The sequence below is a fragment of the Diabrotica undecimpunctata genome, chromosome 6, assembly GCF_040954645.1.
Source record: "Diabrotica undecimpunctata isolate CICGRU chromosome 6, icDiaUnde3, whole genome shotgun sequence".
NCBI lineage: Eukaryota > Metazoa > Arthropoda > Insecta > Coleoptera > Chrysomelidae > Diabrotica > Diabrotica undecimpunctata.
Window position 1 is genome coordinate 20,178,168 of NC_092808.1, and position 15,064 is coordinate 20,193,231.

At 35.1% G+C, this 15,064-nt stretch overlaps 2 protein-coding genes across 2 annotated transcripts in view; both read left to right on the plus strand.

The window, feature by feature from the left end:
- Positions 1-247: 247 nt before the first annotated feature.
- LOC140443268 (general odorant-binding protein 83a-like) lies at positions 248-4,961 on the plus strand. Its single transcript, XM_072534415.1, has 6 exons — positions 248-331; positions 468-593; positions 1,285-1,320; positions 2,324-2,432; positions 4,696-4,757; positions 4,848-4,961. The coding sequence occupies exons 1-6, from the start codon at positions 266-268 to the stop codon at positions 4,863-4,865; spliced, it is 417 nt and encodes a 138-aa protein (XP_072390516.1). The 5' UTR covers positions 248-265; the 3' UTR covers positions 4,866-4,961.
- Positions 4,962-9,234: 4,273 nt separating this feature from the next.
- LOC140444777 (pheromone-binding protein-related protein 6-like) overlaps positions 9,235-15,064 on the plus strand; it is an 11,516-nt gene continuing 5,686 nt past the window's right edge. The window contains exons 1-3 of the mRNA XM_072536538.1: positions 9,235-9,319; positions 9,396-9,521; positions 10,002-10,037. Coding sequence (XP_072392639.1) covers positions 9,236-9,319; positions 9,396-9,521; positions 10,002-10,037 — 246 coding nt within the window. The 5' untranslated portion in view covers position 9,235. The remainder of the gene's footprint in view (positions 9,320-9,395; positions 9,522-10,001; positions 10,038-15,064) is intronic.

The window sequence follows — 15,064 nt, forward strand, 5'->3', positions numbered from 1 at the left end:
GAACAACGATGTTGAAAAAGACATAGATGAACTTAAAACCCCAAATTGAACATTTAATTTTCATTATTTTTGTTATACAAAAATATCTTTTGGATTTTAATATGAACAAAAAGTAGGTATATACAAAGAAAGATCAAATACTTACCTATTTTCAATCAGTAATTTTTTACGAGAAAAAAATTGATCGCCGCCTATGAAGAGTTTTTTTAACAATTAAATAGATATAAAATAAATCGCAATTCTAACAATTAACATTATTTCCAAAATGTTCAGACTAGTTAATTTATTCTTTGTCGTTGCTCTAGTAGCTCACTTTGCATCCGCAGGCGAGGTAAGCTGTGTTTATTTTATTACATATGTGTGTACATAGATGTACACACATATATATATATATATATATATATATATATATATATATATATATATATATATATATATATATATATATATATTATGGTTTGTTTTAGCCAACAGGAGAGCTCGCCAAATTGGGCAGAGTTTTACATGTCGCTTGTAGCAGTAAAGTTGATATTTCTGAAGAAGAAATTGGAAAACTGAGAGCAGGAGTGTTCACCAATGACGATAAATCCAAGGTAAGTTAACAAATCAGTAAATATTTTCAGGAAATAAGTTTACTAAAGTCTTTTTACTCCTCTTGTAGTAGAGCCTTGTTTTTATTGTTCTCCTAGCTCTTGCGATGCTGATGTCCAGTTTTTGAACGATCTTTTGGGTGCTGATATAAAAAAGCTGATATAAAACCATTGAAACGAAGGTCTTTTATATTTGCTAGAACTAACTTATTTACTTTTTTCTTTTCATCTCCTAGAACACGTCTATCTCATGTTATCTTTACTCGGAGATGACCTGTATGTATAAAATAAATTAGCAATTCAATGTCTGTTTATTTAATATTTTATTTAACATATTGGTTATTTATATTAAATCATATAAGAAACATATTTTTTTATCTTGCAAATACAAATATTTCGATACTCTTTTTTATATTATCTATCATCATCTTCATCTTCAGCGCTGCAAATCTTCGTGGGTTTTGGTTTATTCCCCAATTCATCTCCAGTATCCTCTACGCCTTCTGCGTATCCCAGCAAGACCAGTTTCCCCGACCTCATAAACCCAAATTCGCTTTCCGCTCTTATCAACTCTTAAAGTTCAAAACTACTTCTAATACTCCAAGAGATAGCTTTCTTTACCAGTACGCAGATCGGAAGTCATTCAAGAACTATTCAAATATAGTTGAAAAATAAACCATTTTTTTTATTTCAGAATTACCTGTTATGCCTCTACAAAAGTATTAACATTGTAAGTATTTTATCTATATTTTCTTTATTACGACGAAACAATACAAGTTATTATTTTAACATGACTAAATTGGTATGGTAAAATAGGTAAAAATATGAATTAAAAATAAGGTAAATTGATTTCAAATAGGGAAAAGCATATAAAGAAGAAGACGGGCATGTCTACTTGGAAAGATAGACATTTTCCTGTCTTTTCGTACAATATGGTCAGAAGTCATCATCCGGTACGGTATCCCTAATTTCATTTATGATATAAGTAAATGGTACTAGAGATAATAATTTTTAACAATATATGGCACTCTGTTAAATCTTCTTTTTTCCTTCCAGTTTAAATCAAAGAAACTATCTGGATTGCCCTAAACTTAAAAGGGTTTTCCATAGAGTCTTCTCTTTTCTTCTTCTTTTTATATAGACATGACTCTGTCTGTTTTTCAATGTGTCGCCAGTAAGTTATTCCATCGTTTTCGTGGTCTTCCTACTGATCATCTTCCATAGAGCGTTTAACGAAATTTATGATAGTCAATAAGTAGTTTCATAGTCGTTTGGAGAGTCTAAGAATGGTCAGATGATCCAGTCAAATACAAAGACAACTTCTTCTTTTTTTTCTTCTTCTTCTTTCTCTTTATAGGCAATTCTGCTTGTTCATTGGTGGATTAATACCTCTATGGAAGGTTGTCATTCCATCTATTGCGCGGTCGTCCAATACTTCTTCTTAGAGAAAGAAAAGACAACTTAGACAAAGAAAACACGAAATGATTTAATAGAAAAACTAGTGATTAAACACTAATATATAGTACTGGATAACGACACACATTTCTTAGGCAAAACTCATTTGAAAAGACATTGAGGAATTGTGATTGAAAATGGTGTTATAGCAAAAAAATGAGTTCATGGTTTGATATTCTGTGATATGCTTATATAGATACTACTTTTTGTCTTATTTTAACCTATTTCTTTTAATTTAATAGCGTATCTTTTGTCTTTTTATTATGCGATTATTTTAGCTTAAAGACGATGGGGAGTTGGATTTAGACACAATTAAACAGATAGCCCCAGCAGCATTAAAACCTACCGCAGTAGGAGTCCTCAAGGGATGCTTTGATAAGCAGAAGGGTAAGCTTTCTAATAATTATTTTATATTTATATTTAACTGTCTTATTTATTTTTTTTATGTATTTCCCTAATGTAAAATGATCAGTTTGTTTTGATATAAAAATTAAAACAATAAAAATTGACAATGCAATTCAAGAAATGAAAAGAATGAAAATAGATATACTGGAAATCAGCGAATTGAGATGGCCAGAGTCAGAGACATGTAAAAGAGAAGGTAGTGTATTATATTATTCCGGTAACAGCACAGAAGAGCCGCATCTCAAAAATGGTGTAGGTATATAAGTAACATTAAAACGTCATCCCAAATACCTAGTATAAACTACCCAAGCGACGATTATATACTAGAAAGCCCCATTTATGATGACAGCAATCCTGGGTCTTCAAGAAACCAAATAGATTATATATTTGTAATCGAGCGCTTCCAAAATGCCGTCAAAAAGTCACTACATTTCTAGGAGCAGATACTGGATTGGATCAGCAACCCCTTGTGGCAGATATTATACAAGGATTAAAACGAACCCAACGACAAAAACCAATATAATTAATTTTGACGATATAAGCATAAAAGATAACATTAAAAAATAATTTAAAATAGAATAAAGAACATCGGAGAACAACTAGAAGATCCAGAGGAACTTGGAATGAATTTAAAAACCTAGTTAACAAAATCTCTACAAATAATGATTATAGAAGAGATTTAATCAAGAAAAATAAATGGAGGATAAAAGACATGTTGAAATGGATGAAATTACAACGAATTATAATATCGAATGAAACAGAATATAGACACCTACAGAGAAGAATTAAAAGTGAGATAAAATTAGCCAATCGATGAGAGAAAGTTGGAAGAAATGGAGGATGTGATATCTAGGTACGACTTTTTTAATGTGCAAAAAAAGTAAATGAAAGAAGCAACATATTTAAAAACCGAGATTCCTCTGTACTAGTTGACAATATCAACAAAATTATAGTAAATGAGAACGAAATTAGAAGAGACTGGCAACTGTATATATCAGAGTTGATCAGAGTTATTTGAAGATGACAATATTAAAATAATATTACCGAATCCTACCAAAATTGTACTGACGGTTCAGAAATTATTAAATCAGAGTTAGAAGACACTTTAAAAATGCACTTAAAAAAAAAATGCTAGATTTTTTAACTCGTCAAAACGACCGAATTTCTTAGATATATATAAATAGAATACGGACGAGATTCCTTTAGTCATCTTAAGATCTTTGGTAACGCAGTGGGCTAGAGAGACGTTATGCGGAACACTAAAAAGATTCTGCTGAACTTCTGTGCTCACGCCGAATCTAGCACTCTTTCTTTCTGCTAATTTGACATAAATTCATTAAAGCTTGGTCGCCGGTCATCTTTGATTTCATGTGGAAGGGTTCGTGCTCCTTCTGTTTTATTTGAGCCAGCAAAAGGTGCAAGACGATTTATGTGAACTGCTTTTGGTTTACCTTTCGGCAACTTCTTAATTCGGTATATTACGTCATTTATTCTCTTTTTAATTTCATACGGACCTTCCCATTGTCTTTGTAATTTAGGAGACAAGACTCGACGACGATGTGGATTATAAAGCCAAACAAGATCACCTACTTCATAGCTTTTATTTTTGCATCAAGAATCATATTGATCTTTTATTCTGCCACTAGCTAACTGGATGTGTTGTTAGGCAAGCTCATAAATGTTGTTCATTCTTAACTTCAGGCGGTCGACATATTCTTCGCTTACAACGTTCTTCGGTAGGTCTGCAGCCAAACTCTAGGTCGCAGATCAAACGAACTTCACGACCCAACATCAGGCAGGTTGGAGTCTGGCCTGTAGTTTCATTCACGGCCGAGCGGTAGGCCATTAAGAATAAATGAATGTGCTGGTCTCAATATTTTTGATGTTCGGATACAACTTTGGACAGATGTTTACCCATCGTTCGGTTCATCCTCTCGACCATTCCATCTGATTGAGGATGCCGGAGGTGTCGTTCTGGTCTTATTGACACCAATCAATTTACAAACGTTTTGGAAGAGGGTTGACTGAAAGTTTCGCTCTTGGTCGGAGTGGATCTCCAAGGGAACACCAAATCGGCTAAAGAATTCTTAAATAAGTACCTCTGCAATGGTAGCACCTTTTGATTTGGTAACGCATAGGTCTCAATCCATTTCCTAAAATATTCCATGTCTACCAGGATATATTTATTTTTATCATTTGCTGCTCTATTCGTTACAATATAAACTAAAATTAAATTTTGTTTTAGATTCCGAATTGGTAGATAAGCTATATAATATGCAAAAATGTGTCTTCACTACGAGTCCTATGGTAAGTATTAAAAATATTGTAAAAAATATTAACATTAAATTTTTCTTCCTGAACTGAAAATATTTTTTGATATTCTCTTTTATTTTTTAGCATCATCTTATTTTGTAAGATACCTGGAATTCCTGCCTCGGAATGATTTTTACGCTGACGATATTGGTAAAATTTTTGTAAAGATATTATTTTATTAATAAAATTTAAAATATATGTAATTTTCTACTTAGATTATATGACTAGCATTAATAAGTGTGTATAAACAAGAGCATATAGAGGAGCTATCTGTGGATCAAATCACCATTTGATGAGATCGAGAATATACACCAGTCTATCTGGGGAAAAATCATTGATTTTACGTAAAAATCCTATACAGATATTTGAAGGTTCTAAATGGTATACGAGGGGTTCTTTCTTCTTGATGTGCCTATTCGTTACGAATGTTGGCGATCATTATGGCAATCTTTATCTTATCTGCAGCAGCGCGGAAAAGCTGCAAAGATGTTGCATTGAACCAGATTCTGAGGTTCTTTAACTAAGATGTTCTTCTTCTTCCTGGACCTCGTTTTCCAAATATGTTTTCTTGCAGGATGGCTTGAAGGAGAGCATATCTGGATTCATTTCGCATAATATGTCCGAAGAACTGTAACTTTCGAGATTTTATGGTGGTCAGTACCTCTCGGTTCTTATTCATTCTTCTGAGGACCTCCTCATTTGTGACTCGGTCAGTCCACGGGATCTTAAGTATTCTTCGATATAGCCACATCCCAAATGCTTCCAGTTTTCTGCACATATCTTCGTTCAAGGTCCAGGATTCAACACCATAAAAAAGGACAGAGAGGACGTAACATCGCAACATTCTTACTTTTGTATCAAGAGAGAGGTTGGGACTTTTGAAGAAGGCCCCCATCCGATTGATGGTGGATCTAGCTTTTCCGAAGCGTGCTCTAATCTCCTGGTTGTTGGTCCATTCTTCATTTATTATGGTGCCGAGGTAGTTGTAGTGCGTCACTATTTCTACACGGGATTGGTTGACGTAGAGTTGACGTTCTGTTATCCTTTTCTTGCTAATTATCATAAGCTTTGTCTTCTTAACATTTATATAAGGTCCATATTGTTGACTGTAATACGTGATTTTGTTCATAAGAACTTGTAGGTAGGTCTTCTAAGTTGTCCGCAAATATTATGGTGTAATCTGCATATCTGATTTTGTTTAGCCGGTAACCATTTAGTAGAATACCTTTTTCAGTTTCGTGCAAAGTTTCGATAAATATTCTTTCAGAGTACAGATTGAAGATTATAGGAGACAAAATACAGCCTTGCCTCACTCCACGCATGATTTTCTCATAGTCAGTGTCATATAACTTTCCTTTTCTTGATAAAATTACCTGAGTTGATTTATGGTCGATGGGAAAGGTTATTTTTCGATTGAGTTTGCTGTTGCGGTTTTTCGGATAACTCAAATCGATAATTTTGAAATTTCTAATGATAGTTTCATTGCTATGATTCTTTGACGACTTTAGAAGCTTATGTCTAGAAAGTTCTTTTGAATACAAGCTTATGTCTAGAAAGTACAATTGCACAAATCTAAACATAACATATTAGTGTACACTTAAACAGTCTATATGCACAAGTTTATTGCACAAGTATACTGAAACGTGTGTTGGGCAATACTTGCACAAGTATGTTAACTGTACAAGCGACATGAGACTTGCGGAGATTTTGCAATTTTTGCTTGTGCATGTCAGAATTGCGCAAGTGTAATTGAGCGTGTATGTGACAGACTTGTACAAGTTTGAAACAGTTGAGTTTTGATCATTCGTGTAGACGGACGATATTGTTGTTTCCGCTAGACTGGTGCAATACGAATTTGGTTGAGTCGCATAAAAAATGGACATCGAGAATGTCCCGAAGAATTTATTTTGATTTACGAACAGGCGCCATGTATGTGGTCAGTAAAAAGCAAAGAGTACCACGATAGGGGAAAAAGAGAGACGGCATAAAAAAAACTGATACAAAAATTGGAAATTAGGAAATTGACCTAAACGCAGATCTTGATGCAGTTGTTAAAAAAATTAACGCCTTCCGAATTAATTACAGGAAGGAAAAAAAATAGACACTTCGATAAAGTCTGGAGCCGGCACCGACGAAATATATACTTCCAGTTTATGGTACTTTGGTATGTTCCAGTTTTTGGGAGACCAAGATATTCCCAGACATTCGTCCTCAAACTTGAAACAAAATGCCGTTAAGTATGAAATATTTGTATATTTTGTATATTATTAACAAAGGATATTATTTCGTATTTGAAAAAATTAAAATATTTTTCCCTACATGTTCATTTAATTAATAAAATCGGTATGTCAAGATACTTTTCCTTCACTTCCAAAGTATTTAATAAATTCGTTTCGTATATATTTGGCTGATACTGGCACATTACAAGGATGAATTCGTTGTAAAGCTTGTAAATTTGAATTTTGCGTTGTCAATTCAATCCACTGGCGACTAAACCATCTTCGGTACTTTTGGGATCAAAACATTCATGTGGAGCATAGACATAGCCTAATCTTGACATCAAAAAGTTACGTAATGAACAATTTGCCATCACTACCGACTCAATATTTGTTACCTTTAAATTGATGGCTGTGTGAAAGAAACGAAAACGGGCTGCCAGAATCCCAAATGTATTTTCAATAATACGATGAGTTCTATTTAATCTGTAATTAGTCTGTTTTAATCTGTTTTAACATGAGGGTTCTTAAAGCAAATCATCGTCTACTACAAACACGTATCGCAGATGTTTTCTCTGTTCGACGTCAGAAGGAGGCGGAATATTAGCAGGTTCTTATGTAACATGTCAAAAAATACTGTGTTTTATATAGTTGGCGTCAGCAATAGCCAGTAGAACCATACTGTGTGTCTTCTTGTAATTGTAGAAATATGAAGCGCTTCCTGCTGGTGGTATGATCTGAACATGTTTTCCGTCCAAACCACCTAAGCAGTGAGGAAAATTCCACCTCATTTCCAACGCATTCGCTATCAATTTCCAATCATCTATTGTTTGAGGAAACTAAAAAAAAAAAAAATAAACGATGTTAGTTATTTTTAAGGTATTACTAGAAGAAGAAACGGAGCATTCAGTAAATAAAAGTGAAGCACCAAATGCCGTGGAAGTTTTAGAATAATCCCAGTCAACCGAGGCTCCGCTCCGTCAAATAACAAACTCTACAACTTCTACACCTCCTCCATTACAACCGGAATCGTCGACTTCAAAGAGTAGTATTACAGGGCGACCTCCCATCAAACGAACGTCAGCAGAACAATGTAACAACGATCAATCGCAGAGAAAATAATTAATGAAGCATTGTTTATGGCTGAAACTGATCAACTCACCTTGACCTCATTGTATTAGTTCCTCTAGTGAAAGCCCTGTTTAGTCAACATACATTTACAGCAATGCTACAAGCGAACATGTGGAGTTCCTATCCCTGAATAGTGCGTCTCCATCGTAGTTTACAGCTGAGACGATCATCTGTGAAGATGGTTCCACTGAGAATTCTAACACCTCCGTTGCTTCTTTTATATCTAATTTTACTTAATTTGTAGTTTTACAAATTTACAAAGTTTTACAAACAATTTTGATTGTTTTATTTTTTTAACCTTAAATAATTTTTCAGCACTTAAGATAGTGCACGATACGTCTCAGGAATGATGTAGCCTAGTACTTGGGGTAAGATTCTGGTTGAAAATTTTATATTCTCGTAACTACTTCCTGTTTCGTTAATTTCCTGTAAGAAATCATAAGGTTATCGTTAGTCTTTCGTGAGGACGTATAGCTTCTCGCATAATAGTATCTTCTTTTTGAATTAAAGCAGTTACAACTGATAATAATAGCAAATAAGTTTCTTCGTCAATTCGTAAATAATTATGCCAATCACGTGGGTACACTTTCAATTCATTTAACAGATTCGTATGTGTACAGGTTTTTCTCTTCTTTAACTACCCCTTACACCAACCTGTACGTTTTTTCGTTGTCTTGTAAGAAGTAGAACCTCTGCAGCAGCGGCCAATACGTTATCGTCGTCCGACGATTACATGGTTCAAGTTTAATCTGAAGCACTTGTGCATGCATATTCTTTAAGTATACATGAATGATGACTAATATAATTTAATTCATAGTTTAAGACAAGACGGATTCAGACTTGAGAGACTGAGCTAGGCGAAGCATAGACGATAAGCTCCCATAGTTGATTGAGGTATTATTTCATAATCAATTCTCTTTGGTAGTCTTATCATTCCAGTGTGATGAAGATATATAATATAATACAAAATAAACTAAAACTATTAATTGTTGTTGTTAAGCAACAAAAGCAACAAAATACTTTACTATGTAAATATTATCTGTAAATTATTAGAAATGATCCCCGCCTATGAACAGTTTTTTTTTAACAAACTAACAGATATAAAATACATTCTCAATTCGAACAATGTACATTATTTCCAAAATGTTCAGGCTAGCCAATTTATTCTTTGTTGTTACTCTAGTAGCACATTTTGCATCAGCAGTAGAGGTATATATACATATATATATATATATATATATATATATATATATATATATATATATATACATATATATAATTTTAGCCTACAGGAGAGAGAGCAAAATTAGCCAAAGTTTTACAGGACGCATGTAACAGGAGAGTTGGTATATCTGAAGAAGAAATTGGAAAGCTGAAGGCAGGAGTATTCACTGATGATGATAAATCCAAGGTAAGTTTACATTTAAATTCTTTTTTGCTCCTTTTTTAGTAGGGCTCTGTTTATTTTGTCCTTGTGCTTCCTTGAAAATAGAAGATCGAAGACAAAGAAGGAATGGGAAATGATTCAAATGGATTGACCAGATCAAAGGAACCTGCAAGACACCAATACACTTATTAATAGAAATGTCCATATATATAAATATATGGAGATTGACTATGCGTGACATCACGACGACTACTACCTCCGGTATTCAAAGAGTGTTCAAAGTTTTTGAATGTTTTTGTTCACCAGGAAAGTTTTTTGCTTTATCATATGCTGATTAATTTTTTTTAAACCTTTTCTTTAGTTTGACTTTGACTGCTACCTAAATATTTCAGTTATCACTCCTTCGTTATATTGGTCGCATGGTATATACTCATTGTCTAGGTATTCAATTATTCAATAATCATTCAATTACTTGTGAAACATAATATACCTTTTTTATTTCAGAAGTACGTGTTATGCCTTTACCAAAGTGTTAAAGCTGTAAGTATTTTATTTAAATTTTCTTTAGTATTCCCTTGACTTCTGAACGGTAAGGTTGTGCCCGAAACGTTCCTTATCAAGAACTAGTTAAATTAAGGATATTATTTATCGCCCAATTGACGTCCAACGATCCAATTTTACAGTCGTTATGTTATCGCGAAACCAGTTAGTTAAACGCGAAAGTCAATTAGTAAGTTTCTATTTTTATCAAAAATATAGGAACAATTATTTTTAAAATGTTTCCTATTCAGACGCCAATTGAGGCGACATTAGTCCAGGAAAATAACGCGTTACTTTCATATTCAGATAATGCACAATGTTTGCAAAATGAACAAGCATTATTAAAATGAATGGGTTCAATTGGAAAATAATGTTAAGAAACTTAATATAAATACTCAGAGGCTAAATCAAATAATTATCGTAATGGAACAAAGATTAGCACAGCTTGAGAATACATACTCAACAAGATACAATATCAACAGCAAGTGTCGATAAAACAAAAAACCAAGGAATATTAGACAAATCTGAATTCTGGACCGACGAAGAAAATTTAGCAAATGAAATGAAGTGAATAAGAGAAGAGAAAAGGAATACCAAAAAGCGTAAAATGGATACTTCATTACCTTCTCACTTTCTAGAGAAATCAATAGCAGAAAACCGGTTATAGTAGAAGGTTTCGTAAATGCTGCCAATTTAAGTAAGACTCTAGTCGATGCTGGTATTAAATTCACTATGAAAGTCATAAACAGTGAAATAATATTTATTTATTTAGCGTATGGTATTTCGACACATCTACAATATTACAATAAACATTACAATAAAGGTTAAAATTGACTCGATAAAAAAATACTTAAATCATGCCCAGTCCATAGGCAAACGTCGAGGTTGTTTATATAGTTAATCGACTCGATCGTCGCAAACAGGAAGTCTTGTGAACTGCTCTCGTAGGCTCGCTGGTGGCACTCCTTCTTTATGTGCTTGATAGATTGGACCTCGCCGTCTAGCATGACGGTGATGGTAACTTGCCCCATTTGTGCAACATATCTGCATATCGACCATGTTCAGTTCTGATGTGGTTAAGTGTGCACCAGGTCTTACGTGGTAGGTCAAATTCAGGGGGTGTCTCTGTGATGCAAGGTATGGCTGTATTTGGTTGAGCTGCCGACATAGCTGATATATGCTGATATAGCTATGAATCGACAGCGCCGTGTTGCTAAGGATCTTGTTATATTCTTTGGTAAGCAGATTGAGTCGGCGAAGATGTGGTGGTGGAATGTCGCTCAGCACCGGTAGTCAATGTGTTAGTGTAGATTTGATTGCTCCAGCAATCATTCTCATGGTGTTATTTAGCTGGACATATATCTTTTTAACTTGAGCACTGTTGATCCATATTGGCGCGCAGTATTTAGCTAAGGAACAAATAGGAGCTAAGTCTGAAGACCTGAGTATGGATGCCGATGTCCCCAAGTTATGCCGCAGAGCTTCTGAATGATGTTATTTCTGGTTTTTAGTTTCTCGGCAACTGTACTTAAATGTTCTCTAAAGCTTAACGTTCTGTCCTAGCTTAACGCCTAGATATTTTGGATGTTTATTGTAATTGAGTCGTGTGTTATCAAAGTGAACGTTAAGGGTTCTTGAGGCCAGATTGTTGTATGGTGGAAGCAGGTTACTTTGGTTTTGGAGGCATTGGGGCGAAGTCTCCATTTTTGAAAGAATCTCTTCAGCTTCTTCTAGTGACTTTGTTTGGTTTAATAAAGCCCAGTCATCAGCATAGCCAAACCTTGTTGTTGTTGTTGTCGGCATGTCTGCGATGTAAAGGCTAAAAAGCAGTGGTGAGAGTACTGAGCCTTATGTCAGACCATTTTTGAGTTTTCTGTGGGTGCCTACTTCGGATCCTATAGTTACTTTAAATACTCTGTCAGTAAGCATATTTTTTTATTAATCTAGCGGTGAATTTGCAAGAAATAGTGCAAGAGTTTATAAATCATTCCTTCTCGCCAGACGGTGTCGAAAGCTGCTGGCAGATCTGTGAACGCAGCAGAACTCTTAAGTTTTCTTTAAAAGCCGGCTTCTATGTAAGTACACAGATAACACTTGGTCTGTGCAACCTCGATTTGGTCTAAAACCTGCTTGCTCAGTTGGTATAGTTTTGAGAATTGTCGTGCTTATTCTGTTAAAAATTAATCTTTCGAGTAGTTTATACATTATAGACAATGTTGGAATTCCCGTGGGAATCTGCCGGCCTGAATTATGTTTGTGAAGAAATGTGATAGCCAGGTTTTTGTGTATTTCCCGCAATTGAGTTTGAATTCGGGGTGGATGCCGTCGAAACCTGGAGCTTTACCTGGAGAAACGTCTTTAAGGACGATATCTTCAATTGTGAAAGGGCGAGAGTGTTCGATCTCGATTAATTGCGATTTCAAGGTTTTTAAATGGTTCTTTATGTCTCGTGTGTAAGCTTTATCTCTAATAGCTCTTGATGTCGAAACAATATGAGATGCCACTAAGTGTGGGTTTATACCTAATTTCCGTTGTTGAAACCTTTTACCATCTCCAAGTTTCCTTATTAGGACCCAGGCTTTCCGACTTGAACAAGTTCATCTGACCTCTTGGTCTCCAGTTTCAAGAAAGTTCTGGTATAATACATCACTATTTTGACACCATCCGGGATATATTCTTTTCGATAACCTCTAGGCATGCTCTTCTTGGCTGTGCTTATCACAGCCCCGACAAAACAACCATAGCTCTTACTGATAGGAGGTATCCAGCCCAGGCACTTATCAAGGTCAGGAGCGAACTTCCCCCAGTCTGCTCGTGAAAAGTTCCATCTTGGTCTTGGAATTGACTTAATTAGGGGAATTTGTATGTCTAGCTCTACAATGCTGGGTGAGGGGCGCTGTTACAGTCGCTTGATACGAAACATAGGTCGGGGTTGCACTCCCTGTTCCATGCGGCTGATTTAAATGTGCCTTTGTCTTTAGCATTAAAAATGAGATATAAATGTTCATCTTCAGTCCGTTTTACTAAGGCATCCCCATTTATGTCATTCTCCCTATATTTCCACTGCTTGTGGTGACTATTGAAATCTCCTACATATGCCGCTGGATGGGGATACGTTTCTAGAACGTGCGTTGGCCAATGCTTGCCTGGAGGTTTATAGACGTTGGTGATAGTGATGCTGCCGACTTTTGTAACAACGGTTTGTATGTTGTTTTCAGAGGAGGTGTTAACAAGGGATGCGTTTTCTATATTTGTTTTTATGTATGTGGCTGTGCCGTATGTTTGATGATAGGTAGCAGTTTGTAGCCTGGTATTTTTCCTCTTTTTCGGAGATTATGTTCTGGTACACAGTGGTTTTCCTGTATGGCACATACGTATATATCGTTATCTTTTAGTATACTTGATAGATACTGACTTTTGGCATAACTTAGTGAGAGTTTAAATACGAATAAACTTTCGTGTCATACACATGCAAGTAAACAAGAAAGACAGATCAGAGTAATGGTTAAAAAACTACATCATACCTGTCAGCCACAGGATATAGTAAAAGAGCTACAAAAAAGAGAATAGAAAGCTATTTAGGCTAATAATAAATTAAAGTGGAGAACTAAAAAATCTCTATATATGTTCGTCCTGACGTTCATACAAGATGAAGATGTTATCAAAATCTTTGGATTAACTGACATGAAAGCACAAAAGTTGAAATCTAACCACCAAGGAGTTTAAGGCTGGTAACACAGTGCAAAACATACCAGGCCTATAGTCACACCTAGAAATATTGTAATAAGAAACCAAGATGTGTTAAATGTACCGGTAAGCACCTTCTACAAGATTGTGGGAAACCACTAAAAAAGAACCAAAATGCATCCATGCATGTGCATTCTTACTGGGTACATCTGTGGGACCAGCCAATTAGAAATGAATCCGAGATGTGAGAAGAGAGAAGAGACAGCCGAATACGTTGTGGATGACTGTCCAGTTTTTGGTAACGCGGGGCAGCAATGGTTTAACTCTCACCAAACATTCCTTAAAGAGGTAGTGACAAAAAGCAATTTTTAGAGCCTTGCCGGGTTTATCAAGCAAAACGGGAGTCTAATAAAAATAGAGGCCTAGTGGCAACACTGAATAGCGATAAATCGTTATAAACCTCACTACTAGGAAACTGAAGGGCAAGGATAGTGGATCCAAGACCTGTGTCCAGCCGCTATAGGAACGTCAGCAAAAGAAAGCCTGTTATGATTCTGAACTTGTTGCTGCTTGTTTTCCACAGTACTTGAGTCCTGTTAGTGTTATTTCATTAGCTATTTTGTTGCCATACATTTCATGATGGCACCCATATCAGTGTTATACTGTTATGCTACCTATCAAATTGTTTTTTTAATATTCCTACAATAACCTAAGGCTACTACCTTAGGCTTCTCCAAGAGCTCTCGTAGACGCCTGACTATAAATGCATATATTGATGCTCTTTTGAAAAGCCTCCTGGTTAATTTCTCTTGCATAATGCAACATTATATAAATCTCTGTCTGGAATACAAAGGCATATTCTCCCAATGAAATAGAAATGTTCCACACCTGACCTACCTGCAGTTTTAGACCCGTCTGTACAGCTTGGTTTGTATCTTGCCTCTGGCTTATGTTTTCGGTGAGCAGATATCTACCTGGAAAGGTAGACATCTTTCTGTATCTGCGTACAATATGATATAAGATGATACTAACAATAGATAAACTGGTTAACAATAGATGTACTGTCCTAAGTCCGATTTGTTCCTTCAAGTTTTAATAAAAAAAAAACTGTCTGGATTGTCTTAAAACTGGAAAGTGGTCCTAAGTGGTTTTCCATAAAATGGTTAACAAAACTGATTCGATGACTCGAGTACACACACGAGGAACGTTTGGAGAACGTAATGCTCCAAAAATTGCCAGATGATCTAGACAAATACAACGATTTCTTAGACAAGAAAAATATCAAAAGATTTAATAGAAGAACTAACTGTCTTAAACACTGATAGATAGCACTGGAGAAA

Excerpts from the sequence above, each read along its gene's own strand:
- LOC140443268 (XM_072534415.1), top strand. The coding sequence starts at position 266 with ATGTTCAGACTAGTTAATTTATTCTTTGTCGTTGCTCTAGTAGCTCAC. Across the intron at positions 332-467 it reads ACTTTGCATCCGCAGGCGAG|CCAACAGGAGAGCTCGCCAA; the intron begins GTAAGCTGTGTT and ends GGTTTGTTTTAG. Across the intron at positions 2,433-4,695 it reads ATGCTTTGATAAGCAGAAGG|ATTCCGAATTGGTAGATAAG; the intron begins GTAAGCTTTCTA and ends ATTTTGTTTTAG.